Source organism: Drosophila serrata, unplaced genomic scaffold (genome assembly GCF_035046125.1).
Source record: "Drosophila serrata isolate PLE 108 unplaced genomic scaffold, ASM3504612v1 contig_26, whole genome shotgun sequence".
In the NCBI taxonomy this organism is placed as follows: Eukaryota; Metazoa; Arthropoda; class Insecta; order Diptera; family Drosophilidae; genus Drosophila; species Drosophila serrata.
Window position 1 is genome coordinate 402,443 of NW_028256924.1, and position 19,855 is coordinate 422,297.

Here is a 19,855-nt window from a genome sequence, read left to right on the forward strand (position 1 = left end):
GATGCGTTCCACACCAGAGACACTTTCGATTCGATTCGATTACTTTCTTAGGCTTTACTTTATTTAATTTGTTTATATCTCTTTCTTTTTTTATAAATTTCTAAAACATTTTACAATACAAAGGGTCTTGGGGGGACTGGGAGAAGGCTTAAGACTACCTATAACCACGCTCTCTAAGTTCTCTTTCTCTAAACTAGTTACCAAAATTACAAATGTCTTCGCTTCCGAGTCAGTTGCTGTAGCAGGTCTTCCGCACTCCAGCCAGAATGTTGCTAATCTCATCGTCCTTGCGTTGCTGCTGCTCGAAGAGCATCTCTCCTACGCCCACTCCGACACCGACGCCAACCATGCCGGGTCCGGGACCAAAGTGATGATGGTGATGCTGCTGCATGGCCGCAGATGCAGCCGCTGCTGATGCAGAATTGGAGGTCACAGTCTGGGCAGGAGGAGCCGTCAACACAGGAGGAGCAGAGTGCGAAGATTGCTGCTGCTGCTGCTGATGTTGTTGCTGCTGCTGCTGGTGTTGCTGGGTTTGAGCCTGCGGAATGCTCTCGTAGCCCCCATAGTTGCCATAATGCAGGTAACTGCTCTGCATGGGCTGCCCACCGTAGCCACCTGTGGTGGCCTGCTGGAAGGGCACCGCCAGCTGCAGGGGGAAGGCGGCCAGCGAGGTGGGCGCATAGGGTAGCTGGGTGTAGTAGCTGGCCGCTGTTGCCGGCAGCATGGCGTTGCTGTAGGCTTCCGCCTCGTAGTCGTCGTAGTTCTGATTCGTATCCGGATACTTGAGGCACTTCTGGACTCCACTGGCTACCTCGGGCGAAGGGTCCTTGTGCTCCAATGCCGCCGACGATGAGGTGGAGTAATCCAAATCGTTGGATTGATAGCGCAGGAAGTCTTCGTACTGCATCCCGTAGGCATTGGCGCTGGGCAGATACTCCTGGGCAGACAGCTCGTTCATGCTGAGCCGGAGATTTCCGCAATTATCCGCCATGGAGACCGTGTAGCTGCTCATTTCGCTGGCCGGTATGGGTCCTGAGGAGCTGGAGGATGTTACCGCAGCCAGATTGCAGTGCTGCTGCAGGACACTCACACTGCCTCTCATCGAGGAGCTGCCCTCGTCCTCGGACACGGAAACTGGCGGGTAAAAGGTCCCCTTGACGGAGTGGCCATGGTCGAGGAGACCTCGATTATTGCAGGTCACATACATGCCCCGGGCAGCCACTACGGCCACGGATGTGGGGGCCAGTGGATAAGAGGTGGCGGCATATACACCCTGCTGATGGGCCTGCTGTGCCTGCACCTTGCCCTTGTCCTCGGCCTTGGTGAGCTTATTATCCTGGCGGGACTTGGCCGCTCGCCCACTCGTTGCCTTCGTTAGCTTCTTGAGCAGCAGGGAGCTATCGTAGCTCCCGCCGCCGCCGCCACTCGTGGGCGAAGGCGCACAATTGGCGGCCAGGGATTCGATCTGCTCCGAGCTGTCCGCATTGCTGTAACAGTCCACGGAACTGGGCGAGTACGTTGGCTTCAGTGGCTGCTCATAGAGGCCTCCGCCTCCGGGTGTGACCTGGCTCTGATTCAGATTCTGGTTCGTGGAATTGCAGGTGCTTTCGTCGGTGGTGGGCGTTGTGTAGCTAGAGGATCCAGTGGCCAGGGGAGGCGTGGCCAGCTTAGGATTTGCTTTAGAGACAGCATTGCCCGTGGGATTGGGTGAGCTTTCGCCCTGATCCTTGCCACCGGGCTGCATGGCCCGCAGCTTGGACTGCTTGCGTCGCCGGGGTCGGTACTTGTAGTTGGGATGCTCCGTCATGTGAATCACCCGCAGGCGTTCGGCCTCCTCCACGTAAGGTCTTCGATCTTGAGGTGTCAGGGAGCGCCATTTCTTTCCTGAGAGACGGGAAGGAGAAAAGAGAAGGTGGAGAGAGTCAGACATGAAAAAAAAACACTTTTTAGCTTCCAAAGGTGGAGATTATATCCCCTATTATATTCCCAAAAATCCAAAGCCAACTCACCCAACATCTTGCTGAGATCGGCATTATGCAGGTCGGGATTCTCATCGGCCAGCTTCTTCCGCTCGATCTTGGCCCAGACCATGAATGCGTTCATCGGCCGCCGGATGCGCGATTCTTTGGCACTTTTTGACTGGGTTCCGCCGGGTCGGTACTTGAGGTCCGTGGGCAGCGGCTTGTGCCGCTCCAGATAGCCACAATTGGGGGCACACAGGTCGCCCTTGTAGTCGTAGCTCCACATGGACGAAGGCTCGATGGGCGAGTGAGAGGCACAGTCCTCCATGGGCCCAGATCCTCCTCCGCCTCCTCCTTGGGCTACCATTCCAGCATGCGGATGCGATAGAAATTTATTCAAGACCGAATTACCTCCGCCGCCACTGCCGCTGCCGCTCAATAAGGGAATGTTGCTGTTGATCAGGGAACCTGATGCAGTGCCTCCAGTCATATAGGCACTGGACACCATCGGCATGGGCGAGTGACTGTGGCTGTGCGCCGCCAGCACCGCCTCGTTGAGGGAGTGCTCGTTCTCGTAGCCGGCGCTCTGTATGGCTGGGGAGTGGAGGCTGGGCGAGGAGTGCTCGCTGCCTTGGCGCACATGGTAGATCCCAGCATCACTGGTCGTCTCGTGCATCAGCCGGCCATCTGTGGTGAGGTAGCCGCCATGATCCGGGTAGTCGCTGCCCGTCGAGTGGCTATATTCCGGAGTTCTCGAGACATGCGGATACTTCTTTGAGCTGGAATGAAGCAGATAAAGAGGTGAATATGGTTAGGTGAGATATATTATATATTTTCTGAATGCATTCTATATTCCCGCGATATATTTTAGGATCGAATCGAAAATCAATCATAATTAGGATTAATATATTTGCTTTCTTTGAATCAATACAAATCAATGTTTAAAAAATCTATAACTTAGCCAAAAAAGCCTTAATTTTAATTCGGAAAGCGGTCCTATGTTAGTTTAAATTAGGCTAATAAATCTGCATACTCAATTTCAAATGTTGAAAAATTGAAATTTTTGGCAATTTTAACGATGTAACCCCTTAAAAAATTTAGAAATTTTTGGAAAAAAATTGATTTTTGTCAGACATGCCTAGATCGATTCGCCTATTGATGCTGATTCCTTCACTGCGTTTTAATTATAATTATATAACTATAATACCATTTTTTAGTCGATATTATTTATATTTTTATATGACAATTTTGTCAACAAATCAAATTTTAAAAAATTCATAACTCAGCCAAAAAAGCATAAGATTCAAATCGGAAAGCGGTCCCATGTTAGTTTTTATCAGGTTAACAAATCTGCATACTCAATTTAAAATGTTCAAAAATTCAAATTTTTGGCAATTTTAATGATGTAACCCCTTATAAAATTTAGCAATTTTGAAAAAATGTTGAAAATTTTTATTTTGACCGGACTTGGCTAGATCGATTCCCCTGTTAATTCTGATCAAGAATATATATGATTTATAGGGTCGGAAACGACTCCTTCACGTTATTTTACGCGCCTGACAAAAATTATAATACCATTTTTAAGTCGATATTATTTATATTTTTATATGACAATTTGCTCAACAAATCAAAGTTTAAAAAACTCATAACTAAGCCAAAAAATCATTAATTTTAATTCGAAAAGCTGCCCTATGTTATGGTTTCTTAGGGTAACGAATCTGCATATTCAAATTAAAATGTAAAAAAATCTAAATTTTTGTTAATTTTTGGGAATTTTAATGATACAAAATTTTGAAAAAATTTAAAATTTTTTTGCTCTTCCTTAGATGGCTAGATAGATTCCCCTGTTGATGCTGCAAGGACATAAAGTGCTTAAAAGTGTTTTGTTTTAAAAGAAAGCTAACCTTAAATTCTTAAAAACATATGAGAATCTGCAGACTAATTACCAATTACTAATTAAGAATTACTTATTAAGTTAAGTGGCTCAACGCAAGATGGCATCTATGGCACCCAACAAAGATGGAGTTATACCCCTGTTGCAGTTCCAATTCCAATTCCGAATCCCAATCCCAGCTCCAGTCCCTCCCCAGCCTCGTATCACATTCATGATCGTTGTTAATCGCTCACCCAAGGGGCTACTGCTGGGAATTACGTTCCGCCGGCAAAAATGCACCGCCGCCGTCGCAGTGTTTCTTTATAATGATATTTAAAAGGGCTGCTAAATACGTTGACAATTTTCGCGTTGCCGGCACGCACATGGGTCTGGGCCTCGGGTGAAGGGAGGAGGAGGAGCAGCAGAGCTTTGCATTTATCAGACACCAGAGAGACACAAACTGGATCTCTCGGCCTGGATCGGAACGGATCGGAACGGATAGCTCCCTGGGCCGGCTGCCTGCATCGGTGCGCTCCTTAATGTCAGCGGACATAAATGTAAATTGGGCGCGTGCAGCTATTGTATTATCAAAGGAGGCCGCCCCAACTCCGACAAGCCACCGTCGCGGAGTCGTCCCAGCCGCAGTCGGAGTCGGCGGAGTAAGCAAAGAAGCTGGAGCAGAAGCTGGAATGGAGCCCGATCCCCCAACCCATACCCTCCCAGCCAGAGGCAGACCAGAGGCAGAGGCAGAGCCAGAGCCAGAGCCAGACCCAGATCAGACCCAGGCCGCGATTCGCAAAGGAGACTCGAGACTGAGAATGAGAACGAGCAGTCTGGCTTGCCTTGCCTTTGCCGGACCTTTATGCATAACTTTTAAAACTTGCGACATATCGACACATTTCAAAGTAATTCGCCTTCCAAGAATTCAGGCAGCATTGGGAGCACGGAGCATGGAGCATGGACAAGTTTAAATATTGCCAAAGCTCCCGCTAGTGGATAGCCGAGATCCCGACTGCGATCCTTTGGGGATTCGGCTGCCGCCTGTGCTCCTGCTTCTACTCTGGACCGCCTTCCCTTTCGCTCTTGATACCGTTTGAATTTATTGCTGCCCACTACACTTTTGGTCTATTGTGTTCCTCGTTTTGCCTACCTTAAGTCTGCCCTGGCAACCTGGGCCTAATTGTTTGTCGAGCTTGGAACTGGACTCGCCTCTGGTCTGAGCCAAGTTCTAATTCTTTGGGTGACTCCTGACTTCCAAGAGTCGGCGGAACAGAGACTTGCAGGCTCTAATGACTCTAAGGCAATAGAAAGGCTCACATACCCAAAGGAAGGACCAGAAGACTCTAGGACTAAAAGACTCATGGACTCTACAAATCCAAATTATAGGAGACCTATATACCTAAGTGTCTGAATCTTGGCCTCTTGGCTTTAAATACCCCAGCTTCTAGTTGCAAGATTTCTGAAGCTCCTGACTCCTATTCTCCTCTAACTCTATAGCCTTCTGAATATTTTTCATATAGGAAAACCTAGTTCCTCCATCCAGTTTCAACTCTGTCTCGAGCTAGGCGCTCTAGTTCCGGCGACTTTCTTCCTTGACAATGCCGCCAAAGTTGCAAATTTTAGTTGGCCCAGTACACAGTACCCTTAGCGAACTTGGGTACCAGCTCATCCTCCTCCTTCGCTCTCTTCCCCAATAACCAAGCAACGGCTGGAGCCCGGCAGCCCCGGCTGAAGTCTTGATAATTTATTGAGGGTTTTCGGTGACGTCGTTACGTTTTTGATATTCGGTTGCGGCTGCCGCTGCTAAATACTTCGCCTGGCCAAAAGGGGTACACAAAATTATACCGTCCCGAGTTGGTCTGTCCGTCCGTCTGTCCGCTGTGTCCGCCACTGTCCAACCTGTCCCAACTGTCGGCTGTCTGGTCGCAGTCGGTCTGGCTTTATCCTAAGCGCGCTCACGATCCAAGCTCCGCGCTGCTCCTGCAGATGCGGCTTAGCCAGCTTCAGTCTGAGGCTTTAGCTTTGGCTTTGGTATTGGCTTGGCTCTGGCTTTGGCTGTGGCTTCACTGGATCAGCTTCAGTTTTGTGGCCGCGCGGACTGCTTAGCCATGGCCCTGATTTTAAAATAGGACACATACAGTGGCCGGTAAGTTGGCATTTTTATGCGCGCAAAATGTCAACATCTTTGCAAAATGCCACATATTCCACATTGCGGCCAGCCAGCCGCTGTTACTGCCTGTCCCCAGTCCCCAGTCCTCGTCCTCAGCATCCTCCTTCCTCCGTTTGGTGTCCCCCCTATTCAAGAGTACTCGATGTCCGCCGCCGACTTGGGGACCGTGGAACGTTTTGTTTACGAGCACAGCGACTTCTCTGGTGGTGGCTGCCACAGAGAGTCCAGTGAGAAAAGGTGGAGAGGGTACTGAAGCCGAGGGTACTCCCTCCTGTGGCTGCCACAAAAGTAGGCAACTCCTCCCTTTTAACAAGCCCCGGAGCTCTGAAGCAGCAGCTTCGACTCCAGCTTCATTCAGAAGCCGCCGCATTGATCTGGAGAGTGTCAGGCGCTTTAGCATATTGTGATTCATGTGACGCTCTGCCGCGCTGCTGAAGACAGCCTTTTAAGTTGGTTCCCGAAACCGATCCCGATCCGATCCCCATTTCGGAGACAATTGTCAGAAGTAGAAGTCGGGTAATAAAGAGAACCCCTTTACTCCTCCAATCTATACTATATTTTCCATATTCCTGGCTAATTTTAGAAAGCGTTTCGGGGGCCGCATAACTTTGGCCTGACAACCTGACATTCCAGCAAATAGGACAGTAATTAAGACAGATCCAACCGCTGAACCGCTGCGGTGAGCTGTCAATACCATTGTCTAGCCTCAGTTGACTATTTGGAGGAATGGTCTGGTGGTTAGGGGATTCTCCGAGTTGCAGTTGGACAGGTATGTGACAACGATTGGGCAGATTTGTCTCTCGGCTTCCAAACAATCGCGGTGGCCCCGGCATGCCATTGGGACAATGGTTAGTCAGTGTTTCTGGGTTTTATTTCGATGGATTTGGCAAGTGAAGAAGGCTTTACACGTTACTCAAAGAGGAGAATTTATCAGAGACTTGAAGAAAATGTATTAAATTTGATAATATTCAATTTAATGCTTAATTAGTGATAAGTAGGCACTGGTCTTGATTTCCATATTAACGAGTCGAGTTGGCTAAAACCCTGCCCTATAGTATTGTGCATTGTTCAAGAAAGTATTAAAAATATGTTTATTATTAAAAATTTAAGAAAATCTTTAAAATTAAACACATCCCATATTCCAGTTGGCTTTATCAAATAGTATTTTTTAGCATAATTAAAATTATTGCTTGTCTGGGACATAAGCGAAAGTAAAGCCAAGGGATAACCTCTTCGAAATCATTTACAAAAGTGTATTAAAGTCGAAAAGTAGTTTAAGACTTAGAATATATCAGATAAATAGTTCCCGAGCTATAGATTTGAAAAAATTTATTAAATAATTTGCTACAGTTTCCCATGAAAATAGAACTCTTAATCATACAATTATCCAAGTTGTGTAAAGTTTTAAAAAACCCTCCCGTAGCAAATGCTTACACTGCTTCATATATTAGAAAGCTTCTCCCGCGAGATATGCTAATTAGCAACCTTGATTTATAATTCATATAGAAACTAACACAGAGCTGCATTTAAAACTAATTAGAGTGCACGGATCGGACTCCAGCTCAGCGCCTCCAAAGAGTCAACCAGAAGTTCTGGTCCAGAACGAAACCTGCTGCCTGTCCGCCTGCCTGTTTAGAATGGCAAATCATTTGGCGCCTCGGTGGGGATGCGATGGCATTGGGCCAAGTCAAGGCGAGGTAATAAAAGCCATTTTGGTTTTCGGCTGGCCAAGAGGACGAGACGAGGGGACCAGAGGTGGGTGTGGCCAGCAAAGAGGCATCTTCGGCGGCGGCGGCTCTCCATTTGCTCCATTTGCAGTCTATTGGCTGCCTGCTGTGTGGCTGCAGGCGCCCCAACCCGAGCGAAAACAAGAAAAAACAAAGTTTTCAGAGGCTTACAAGAGGCCGGAAAACGAGTTTGGCCCAAGCAACCCGACGGCACGACCTGGGCCAGTTCCAGTTGCAGCAGCCGGAGCTCTCCGAGCTGTATCTCCGCGGCGGCGGCCCAGGTGTGATGTACTTGAATAACTTAACGACGCAGGCCCCCAGTTGTCGACGGCCGATCGGATCGCATCGCATCGGCCATTTACGCATACATACATATGCATGCCAGCATGTATGTGCATACATATGGCTGCCAGCCATATGTAGATGCCGCCTGACCAATAAGCATAAACAGCCCAGCATCCGGGCCAGCAGAGCCGCCATCTTAGCTTTAATGAACGTGAACGTGAATGCGGACGATGCGGACGCGCTACCTGGGCGAATGAGATCGAAGCGACACGCACAATGGAGGAGGAGATGGCGTACACTGGGGATAATTCAAGGTACTAGGTATTTTAAGATACAACGAGAGGGATATATCACAAAGGGTTCTTAAAGATTGAAATGGAGAAGATCACGACATGCCGAGATTGTACTTAGTTTTCATTTCCGGTTTGTCAAAAGTTAGGAGTTGGGTGATCTATACCTAAATATACCGAAAAATAATGATTTCATCTATCTGCCAATTATTTTATACTTCTTTCTTCCCATTTTGGTATAAATTTTAAAAGAATCACGAGTGACCATCAGCAGAAACCTGTTGACAAATGCCTTAATAGCAAAACGAGTTCCTAAAATGCATACTAATTTTTTCCAGGTGTATTGCTCTTCTCTTTGTGTTGGTAATACCAATATATATGGTATATATACCTGCTATATATAAATGTATATGTACCCAGGGAACATAATTAAACTAATGAAGCAAGCGAAGCATCATCATCATCATCATCATCGCCGTCGCCATCATCACCATCACTCTTCGAGGGCTGAGCCAGCAAAGCTGACTTCGGATTCGTTCGGCTAATGAGGTTTACTGCGGCCTGTCGTCGCCCGATCTCCACCCGGCCACCTCTGGCACCACCATCCGCCTCCATTTTCCGCCGAGAAGAAACAGCGAAGACCCAGTTCTCACACAAGCGATTTTAAGAGCATAAAAAAGATACAAAAACTTAATGGATTTTAGCACGCACATACACATCGACCATACTACGACTCCCTCGCAGGTGGAGAGGGATCCGAGACACGAGACCGGAGACCGGAGACCGGGGACTGGAGACCGGGCCCTAAATTATATGGATTGCATGGAAATGGAGGCAGTACTGCCTCGTACATGCGCGTACCACCAGTAACTAGAGTAATTGCATGTGGAGGATCTCTGTACTTAGCTAGTTGGTTGATTTCGAATTAAAATAAGAGTACAAATTTAAATGGCAGGCAGCCGGACCCAGGGTTTTCGATAATAAGCCCTAGCTAGGGGGAGTTTCGCCACATTTCCAGTAGTCACCAGGCAGTCCTGATTTATAATGGGGTTATAATGGGGTTATAGGGTGCCAACAGATTTGAATGTCTGGAAAACCACTAATTGGGGTTATTAAAATTAATTAACTTGAAACGTTTATATGCCTCATTCTTAAATTTGTGATCTTTAATTGGTCATAACGTCTCCGAGGTTCGGGGAGATACTTTAAAATAAAGGTAAATATTAAACTTGGTGAAAGATAACTAAGAGGAGATTTTCAAGTAGATCCTTGTGAACATATTTAAGATATTAAAATAGACGTTAAATACTTATGATTGGAAATTAGCCAACTTAAGGCAAGTCGAATGAGTTCAAATCATTCTTATAGCATTTACCCCGTTCTCTAATATCGATCAACCATTTCTGAGATACTTTTATTACTATCTCTTAAGATACAGATACATATTTGTTATGAATTATTAAATTAGATAATATTCTATGCATTTTAAATCTTCAATAAGAAGTCGACGCTAACAATCTTTTTTAATTTAATTTAATTTTAGTTTGAGCTCCCTATTTCTTTTATGAATAACTCAACAGTGCTTTACAAGAAACCTATATCTCTGGTTGGGAAAAATTCCTTGATTTCTTATGTGTCTTGAAAAACTTTCCAAACTTCACCTTTTTGCACTTTTTCCTGGCATACCCTGCGCAGATTCATCAATACAATTAACCAATTAAACTGTCGACACGCGATTTATACAAAGATTTACGAAAGATTTATCTCTGGCTCTTCCAAGAAGTTACAGCTGCTTGGAATCTCCTTCTACGTCAATGCCAGGTTTTAGTTCCTGCTTGGAGCTAAAAAGGGGAACTTGTGTTTATATCTATGCATAGTATATTGACCAACCAGGAACTATGGATATTACAGAATTTATTTAAGCCATTAAAGATTTTCTACATCCAGCTTAGTCACCATGAAATCTTAATTAATTGCCAAACTTGATTGGAAATCCACATATACAGATCGCTTGTTTATTGGTCATTGAATTTTATTTTTATGTGGAAAACTATTTAGATTGAAGCCTTGACTTGATTTATGGGGGAAACCATAAAAGATCGAACCGAATGGAGTTGATTTGTGAGCCAAGCCTAGCAGGAAGATTTCGAAATATGTGACGAAAAATGCGACAAGCTTTCGCCCGAAAATGTCTCTAGAGATTCCCCGAAATCCCTTGAATGATATTTTTTTACAAATTTCTTTTTACCGATTTATCATAGCTTTTCCATCTGTACTTAATTCAATTTCATGGCTACATTTCCATTCATAATTTCCAAGCCAATTTGTAGACGGGAATTTCCCGTCGGAAACTATGAAAGCCAGAGGCATAAACTATGGGGGTGTATATAGGTATACTATATAGACGTATATCAAAACCTCATGCGTAGCTATCAAGCTGTTTAGATCTGTTCAGCTAAATCTTTTTAATGGTCAAAACAGCTTGACCTCTGGCCGAAATATATACGGAAATTAAAACCTCTTTTCGGGGCTTTTCTCCTCGCCGCTCGCCCTGTGCTCGTTCCCAGGCTCTCCACCCCCGCCGAGACCGAGACCCGGGTCCGGAGTCTTGGTTTACTTTCCACTTGACCAATTTCGAGCCCCCGTCCAAAGGCGAAAGACGAAGTTCTTAAGTTATTCGCGGCCGTCCATTTACATATTCGGAGGGGAGAGATGGAGGGCTCACACACTGCGGGGCAAGAAGCGGATACGAGCACAAGTGCAAGTGTGTTGTGGGTCTGGAAAAATAAAACCGAAACTGGGGCCACACTAAGGAAAATCTAAGCAAAGTTCCCAGGTACCAGGTACTACTAGTATATGCCCCCGTATATACCCCCATATATACACCCGTTTTTATGGCATCCCCGACGGTGTTTCTCGCTGTCGTGCCAGTATCTTTAGTATCTCTAGTGCGAGTATCTCAGTATTTGTATCTCTGTGTCTCTCTCTCTCTATCTGTGTATCTCTCTCTCCATGTCTCACTGTGACTAAGTCTTGAAAAGTCCCCAGTCATCAGGGGCTATATATACACCCTCTAACTCGGCTTACTCCGGTATATATGTACATACACACGATCTAGAGAATTTCTTCACCACTACACGGACGGCTTTTCCATTTTTCATTATGGTTATTATCTTGAAGATATGTATCTTCGCTTCGCTTGGATATAATTAAACAGCGAGGAAAAAAATTTTTAGCATGGGAAAAATGTAAATATTACTTGTAATTTGTTAGCAGATGATGTGGATGTTCGTGATCATATGAGGGTTCCATTTTTATACGGCAACGGCGGTGTTCGTGGTAACGGTGACGCTGATGTTGATGTTGTTGCTGTTGCTGTTGCTGTTGCAGTTGCAGTGGCTGTTGCAGTTGTCGGTGGCAGGTTGAGATTTTTGTTGTTGTTGTTGTTGTTTGGAGCTTTGCTTTAGCAGGGCCAGCAGCATTTTGCTTAATGTTGCATTATTCCGTTAGGTTTTTCCCTTTGTCGGTGGGGGCAGGTGCGGACTGCTGTTGCTACCACTACTGCATTGCCTTTGCCGGTCCCAACATTTTCGCCCCGTTACAGTTCCAACCATAAATCTATGCACTCTGCATGTGTGAATTTGCGTCCATTTGTTGTCAGATCTTGGTGTTGTTTTTTTTTTTTTTGCTACTGTTGCCGCTGCTAGACCCTAACCCACATTTTTCGGTTACGATTTTGCAATCGGCTAATGATGTGGATACTTTTATTTTGCACTCTATCAGAGGGTTATTCACTTGGTTTTTCTCTACCGATTTACTGATACCTCTTGAAACACACACTCAATGGGGTCTTGGGTCACTTGGCACTTGGATTCGATTGTTGCTTTACGGATTAAAGTTTGTTGGCACTTGGTTTAAGGGGATACTCTTGATGGAGATTCGATGGTAGAGTCCAAAACTTTTCAAAACAGTTCGATAACACTATCATTTCTCAGCTTAGTTTATAGAATATTTTGATACTAGTTTTTTGGGAATTAGTTTGCCAGATTATTTTAAAAATCACTTTTTTCTAGGGTATTACGTTGAATTTTGGTTCCAGGAAAAGCTTTGTTTAAAGGTTTTCGAGATTCACTTAAACTTTATAAACTTTTGAGAAACACTTCTCCTCTTAGGATTGATGCTGGCTCTGGGAAAACACACTTTTCAAAGCAAGATCAATTTTTGTAATGATCGTACTCTAGTTTCCAGAAACTATCTTTAATATAGCTTTGTAGATCTGTTTTAGAGCTATAAGACCACACTGTTTAGAACGTTTCCTAGCTTGGTGTTCCAAGTTAGATTTCCCAACTAGTGACCCGAGCTCTTGGCAAACACTTTTCAGCTCTCAATGAACACGCTTTTCCGATCCGCGAGAGTCTGGACGGACACAACTACTAATGAGCGTATCGACTGCCTAAAATCAAGGGCTTCGACGACATTTCACAAGATACTTTAAGCACAAACCGCTCTAGGGAGCGGACGCTGTGACAGCAGCAACAACACTCTTGGGAAAATGAAAATGCACAGCCAGCAGCCAAGAGACTAACTAAGTAAGTAACTGGGCCTATGCACGGCGGCCAGTCAGTAGTCGGTCGCTGTATGTAGATATATTTATGATTACAACCGGGGACGCAGATGGCGATGTCAATGGAGAGGCAAAGCCAGAGCTGAAGCTAAAGCTAAAGCCCGATATCGAGAGTCCGAGAGACCGAGTCGGAGCCGCATGAACCACGCTGATGACGAACCGCAAGCCAACTGATCGTCGCTCTCCTGGGGCTCGGAGATTGTGAACTGAACCTGAGAGGTGTCTCTGCCTCTGCCAGTGCCTCAGCCTCGGAGACGGAGACCCGATCTGCGATCTATAAGGCCAAAAAGCGAAAAGCACCAGCGAAACCTTTCGCGCAACTCGCAGTCTTGGGCCAGAGCGGCCAGAGGGCGGCAGCTGCTCAGCAAAGCGGAACGAGCAAGTGGCCCAGGTGACTTGGCTCCCAGGCCAGGCCAGCCAGGCCAGGCCAGAGCTGGCCAGGCACCAGCAACCAGGCCGAGACCCCGAGCAGCTAGAGCGGCGGGTTCTTTGAGTCTAATGAAACAAGCCTTATTTAATATTCGTTCTCTCTCACTCTCCCGTTCTCTCGGGCCGCAGAGTCTCACTTTCGGACAGGGAAAACCTGTTCCCCGACTCATTTGTTGTGGGAGAGACGACTTTGCATTTGGTTTGTTTCAATTGGTTGGAGGCCCCAATGTCGCTGGGGTCTACTCACTGTGTGAGTGCCGGGGCCACAAATACACACGAGCACGCTCCGAGCAGGGGGTCTCCACCCATACCAACAGGGCAACAGATCGTATGTAAATATACGCCAAGAGGCATGGTAATGTGTGCGGCGGAACCATCTGGGAAAGGGTGTTATGTGGATCAAATGGGGCACAAAGAGTTGCAGCAGAGATATTCGAAGGGAAATATATGTATTTAAATATAAACAGAAAGGTTTAAGTTAGAAGGTGTTAGAGGGTTTAACCAAGGGTTCCTTAAATAGAAAAGAATCAACAAAGATGATCATAGCAAAATTATATGAGAAACTGATCTATAAACAACTCAGTCTTAGTAATATTAACAATGTCCAATCTACCAAATTATAAGAAACAAGTCATTATTACCTCCATTAAAAGTTCACCCAACTGACCCTTAAGTAATAAAACTCCATGTGATCAATGTATGGTTAATATAATGCTTTATTAATGATTTCCATACAAATTTACTATATACTACTAGTACTATAATATACCTTACAATACAAATCCATTGAACCTATATATAAAGCTTATCTAAAGTCAATTTTAATTGCAAACTAATACTAAAACAGTTAGCAGTACTACATAAGAACTTAATGTATACCGTCAGGATAAATCAATAAATCAAATGGCTTTTCCCATGCCAATTCAATTGCCTTTCAGAAAATCATTCTCCCTCCCCTACATTTTGGCCCCATTACGCATACGCCCCGTGAGGCTGTAAAAAGCTAGGAATATTCAAATAGAGCCATATTTAATTTTTATTTCACTCTCCACCCACCAGTGAGAGGGGCCAAGCTGTGATTGGTATCCAGCGGGAGATAAGCAACCAAATTGCATATTGCAACAACTGCTGGCAGCGGCCAAGAGCAGCCAAGAGCCAAGCCAAGCCCAAAAGATCGGCGAACCTCCCAGAAGACGAGTCAAGTACGTTGGCAGGTAACAGTGCAGGGCATTTAATATACTCATAGTTGTGAGCTTCGGGGGCGCAGGGGACGGGGATCGGAGGTGGAGGAGGAGGAGGAGGAGGCCGCCGACCAAACGGAGTTCATAATTAAGCGCCAGAATGCCGGGAAAGCCTTCGCTTCTTACCTTAGATGCAAAATATTTGTTTATCACATCGCGATAATTGCCGCCGGCGAACTGAAGCCGCAGTCGAAGTCGAAGTCGTGGATGCGGACTTGGATTTATGTGCGGAGGGGCCAAAGTCAGGCAAAAGGTTCCAGCATCGGTCAGACCAAAAGAATGAAAAGCCCAAAAGATACTGCGCAAGCGTGTGCCGACCACAGACCGAAGACGGAAGACTGAAGACTGAAGGCTGAAGAGGACCGAAAGACTGAAAGACCAAAGACTAAAGACCGAGAACGGGGCTGGGATAAGGATTGCGGATGGGAATGGGAACTGGGAACTGGGTATGGGGATCGGATCAAAGCGTGCCTCGGTGGTGGGTACAAGTTTATTGGCGTGGCGTATGTGCAAATAGCCGCTCGCTCGGCTCCATCGACTGCTCCAAAAATGTGGGCGTGTGACACTTGAGCGGCTATCGCCAGCGCATCTCGGTCTAAACGCAGCAAAAGGAATAAAAAAAAACAAATTATTGATAAGCAGATCGGGGGTCTCCCAGCAGCACTGAAAGAAATCAGCCACTGCCCTCGAATCGAACCAGTTTCCACCGCGGCTCTTGCCCGCATTGATTTCTCCCAGTGCCTCGCCAGGTAGGAGGTGCAGTTTGCGAGTCCTTATCGCTGATTGAAGCTCGGCACACGTTGGTCCAGGTCCCGGCTTCATACATTGATGATGGCTGTCTCAGTTTTCTGAGGCTCTCTTGCCGTTCTGTTATGTAAGCAGCCGCCACTGCGGTAGGTACGACTGCCATGGAGGCACTGCTGCGCTGTACATACTTCCCGAAGAGGGTGTGTCCCTGCATTGCACAATGGGGCTAAGGAAATAGTTGACAATGAAGTTATTAGCGGTATAGGATTTGTTTTAATTAAACGGGCTATAGTTATGTTTCTTACTAATTTTAATTGAAGCTGCAAAAGATTTTGAATTTGAAAAAGGGCGGCAAACAGTGTTGCAAGGCATGTGCAATTCAACGCTTTGTAGCACTGTCAGGGTTGCCAGACTTTAAAAATTATTTGTTATTAATTTGATTAATTTATGTATTTTTAGTTTATTTAGTATTTAAGTTTGTTAAGGGTTACGTATAAAATACAAGAGGTAAATATACACTGTAACTTCGACCAGCAACAATTAAATTAGTTGCAGATTTAAAAAATTGTTTATATATAATATAAACAATATATATAAAAGCTTCCCTCTTTCGGCTTTCAAAAACAATCATCTGTTCAATTTAACAAAACATTTGCTATTAGCAAACAAAAAGTTGATAACCGAATCGGGTTTTAAACAAAAATCACATTTAATTGAAACATTCACATCGTTTGTTTCTTTTCTTTTTTATTTAGTTTTGTAAAACCTTAACTCTGCTTGTTTGGAAAAAGATTAGATGCATGGTCATCTAAGATCTTGGGCGTTCCTTCTTCTCCTTGTAGAGAGCCAACAGAGAGACGTTGGCCACCTTGACAACCTTGAAACGGACACCGGGAATATCACCGACGGCGTGGCCCTTGCGACCGAAACCGGCGACCAGAACCTCGTCGTTCTCCTCAATGTAGTTCAAGCTACCGTCACGGGGCACGAAGGCGGTGATCTTCTTGCCGTTCTTGATCAGCTGCACCCTCACGCACTTGCGGATGGCAGAGTTGGGCTGTTTGGCCTCAACGCCCCTGTGGAAGCAGAAAGAATGTATATTAGAAACTGGTCATAACACTGGGACTATTAATTAATTAGGGGTACTTTATGATATATGTGCTGCTGCTGTTGCTGGCACGCTTGTCATCTCACAGTATAATCCTGTGATTTGAGTTTTCAAACACAACAAAACACAAAAGTATACTGCGAGGCGTCGAGACGTGGGATCTGCGGAGAGGAAACACTTTGGGGGGGAAGGTACTAATCCGGGGCAGAGGAACTCTGTACTTACACCTTCTCGAGCACGATCCCCTTGGCGTGGGAAGCACCTCCGAAGGGATTGGCCTTCCATCTGGTTCCCAGATGAGCCTTCTTGTAGTCCTTATCGGCCCAGCGCTGGTCGCGGCGATGGTTCACATGCTTCCTGGCAGTGCGCAGACCTCTTGGCTTGCCTGTAATAAATCAATACAACTCATTAGTTGGAGGAACACTATTTAAACGGCGCAACACAATGTAAACAAATGGCAGCTTGCTTATGCGGCTTCGGTTTTGAGGTTAAATCGAACCAACTCTTGTAAATATCTCCAAATGCGAATTCTCCGCAAATAACACTTTAATATGGTACACATAACAGTCTTGTATGGTTAAAACAAAATATTTTATTGATACACCCGGAGATTAATTCGATTTTCTACGATTTCTGGCCACAAGAAATTCAATGTCTCCGACTTGTCTGCATTTTCGCCACTTTGAGCCCGTTTCGGCATCAATTCACTTACGTCTTCAGCCGAATTGCACTGCTAGCTCCATTTGTTCACTGCTTAGCAAGTGAGTTTGTTTATTTCACGCAAAAATCAATCTTTTTCGCAACTCACCCATGATTTTTCAACTTTCTCGGCAAAAGGCGGAAATAAAAGAAAGAGCGAGATAGCAGTGCTGGCAAAACATCGGGCAATATCGATACTATCGATGGTTGGATAAAGCTATCAAAACATCGATTTGTTGTACCAATGTTTTAAAAATATTGTGTTATTTAACATTTTACATTTTACACGTGTATAGAACGATTTTGCACGTTTACGGATCTCGCTTTCGGGGTAAAATCTTAATATAATTTAATAAGTAAAAATAAACAAATTAAATTATAAATTAAACACTAATAACAGTAATTCTTCAACATAATATATATAAAACATGTGCATAGCTTAAAAAATGTATAGTTTCCATGTCCAATTCTTAAAAACATCGAGATAATTAAATTGTTTTTCTCCCAGCTCTAAGAAAGAGCAAGATGGCCATAGCAGCTGCTGGAATTATAGTTTAGTAAGTTGCGATGACACTCCCGAAAGAACGTATCAAACTACGTAGTGCGCTACGTAGCAAATATGCATCGATATCGCTATCGATAGACCAACAACTATCTACGGTGTGACTAGAGGCAGCAAAAAGGTAAATCCGACAATTTATCCAACCAATTTTAGCCATAAACTACAGTTCCTGCAACTGGTCAGTCGCATCGATAGCACTATCGATAGACTTACAACTATCGACAGTGTGACCAGATAATGTAAATGCGAAAATCCGACAATTTATCCAACCAATTTTAGTCATAAACTACAGTTCCTGCATCTGGTCACTCGGGTTTCTGCACGTGTTTTTCTTTTCGAGATTTCGGCCGCGTGTTTAGCATCGTTCTTCATATTTCCTCGAAAGTTGTGTTAAAAAGTGCAAGTACAGCAACTAAATATGGGCAAGCCAGGTGGGAATACCAAGCAGCTATTAAGTGACATTAAACCGCGCTATTAAATTGTCGATTGAGCGCTAAACTTAACCTATGTAAGGTGCATACTTAAACGTGACATCTTCTTTTTGCAGGTTTTAGTCCACGCGGTGGTGGCGGCGGCGGAGGCGGTGGTGGATTCCGTGGCCGCGGCGGCGGCGGCGACCGCGGAGGTGGCGGTGGATTCCGTGGACGCGGTGGCGGCGACCGTGGTGGAGACCGCGGCGGACGAGGAGGATTTGGAGGACGCGGCGGCGGCGGTGGCCGTGGTGGTGGCGGCGGACGCGGAGGTGGTGGCTTCGGCGGACGAGGCGGCGGTGGCGGACGTGGTCGTGGTGGCGGCGGAGGACGTGGAGGTGGCGGACGTGGAGGCGGCGCCGGAGGCTTCAAGGGCGGCAAAACAGTCACCATTGAAGCGCATCGTCACGAGGGCGTGTTCATTGCCCGCGGCAAGGAGGATGCCCTGGTCACCAGGAACTTTGTGCCCGGATCGGAAGTATACGGCGAGAAGCGCATCTCTGTCGAGGTAAGTGGTTATTCCTTTGTTTATTTACCGCTTTTTCCCTTTGTCTCACCGCTAATGATGAGGTTGTGCAGGGGTACAGAACATGGCATTATGTGGCCATGAGCATCCTCGGCGGCCACCTGTGGCTGTGTGCACTTCAGGTGCACGTGAAGCAGTTGCGGCGGCTCCAAGGTTTGCTTAGATTAATGCACAACTGAGGCGCTATTCCAGAGACTATATTTGAAAAAAGTAAACCATATTATCTCCTAATCACACTTTTGTTCCCTTTGCAGACCAATGGCGAGAAGATTGAGTACCGTGTGTGGAATCCCTTCCGATCCAAGCTGGCCGCTGCCATTCTGGGCGGCGTTGAGCAGATTCATATGCCGCCGGGCTCCAAAGTCCTGTATCTGGGCGGTGCTTCCGGAACGACAGTCTCCCATGTGTCTGACGTTGTGGGCCCCGAGGGTCTCGTCTATGCCGTGGAGTTCTCTCACCGTTCCGGTCGCGATCTGATCAACGTGGCCAAAAAGCGCACCAATATCATACCCATCATTGAGGACGCTCGACATCCCCACAAGTACCGCATGCTGGTCGGCATGGTGGACACGATTTTCGCCGACGTTGCCCAGCCGGATCAGGGACGTATTGTGGCGTTGAATGCCCAGCACTTCCTGAAGAACGGCGGACACTTTGTCATCTCGATCAAGGCCTCCTGCATTGACTCGACGGCGCAACCTGAAGCTGTCTTTGCCGCCGAGGTGAAGAAAATGCAGGCGGACAAGCTGAAGCCGCAGGAGCAGCTCACGCTGGAGCCTTATGAAAGAGACCACGCCGTCGTTGTCGGCGTCTACCGACCACCGCCCAAGCAGTAAGCATCTGTCTGGTGCCGGGTTCTAGTTTTAAGGCTATTGTACCAATACAGACGTGTTGTATTAAGTTTCTTTTTAAATATAAAACCGTAGTTGTAAAGATAAATCAAAATGCAAACTATTTTTGTAGCAAAGACGTACAAAAAATAACCCAGAAACCTAAAGTAATTGAATCGGGGAGTGTTCACAGGTTTTTAATTGTTGCCAAATAAAGGAAATTACTATAATTAAGTTCATTGCCTTAAAGCTTAACTATACTTTCCTTTATTCTTGATTTAACACTTTCCTTATTTTACTGCCATTGAAACTA

General features: G+C 45.7%; 3 protein-coding genes across 3 annotated transcripts; 1 reads left to right on the top strand and 2 right to left on the bottom strand.

Moving 5' to 3' along the window:
* Positions 1-39: 39 nt before the first annotated feature.
* Sox15 (Sox box 15 transcription factor) lies at positions 40-13,102 on the bottom strand. Its single transcript, XM_020946768.2, has 3 exons — positions 11,566-13,102; positions 2,010-2,740; positions 40-1,884 (listed from the first exon to the last, which is right to left on the bottom strand). Exons 1-3 carry the CDS (start codon positions 11,616-11,618, stop codon positions 230-232), a joined length of 2,439 nt encoding a protein of 812 aa, XP_020802427.2. The 5' UTR covers positions 11,619-13,102; the 3' UTR covers positions 40-229.
* Positions 13,103-16,077: 2,975 nt separating this feature from the next.
* RpS23 (ribosomal protein S23) lies at positions 16,078-17,308 on the bottom strand. The gene is made up of 3 exons (XM_020946718.2): positions 17,264-17,308; positions 16,681-16,840; positions 16,078-16,423 (listed from the first exon to the last, which is right to left on the bottom strand). The coding sequence occupies exons 1-3, from the start codon at positions 17,265-17,267 to the stop codon at positions 16,156-16,158; spliced, it is 432 nt and encodes a 143-aa protein (XP_020802377.1). The 5' UTR covers positions 17,268-17,308; the 3' UTR covers positions 16,078-16,155.
* Positions 17,309-18,017: 709 nt separating this feature from the next.
* Fib (rRNA 2'-O-methyltransferase fibrillarin) lies at positions 18,018-19,776 on the top strand. Its single transcript, XM_020946720.2, has 3 exons — positions 18,018-18,147; positions 18,264-18,694; positions 18,967-19,776. Exons 1-3 carry the CDS (start codon positions 18,135-18,137, stop codon positions 19,546-19,548), a joined length of 1,026 nt encoding a protein of 341 aa, XP_020802379.2. The 5' UTR covers positions 18,018-18,134; the 3' UTR covers positions 19,549-19,776.
* Positions 19,777-19,855: the final 79 nt, after the last annotated feature.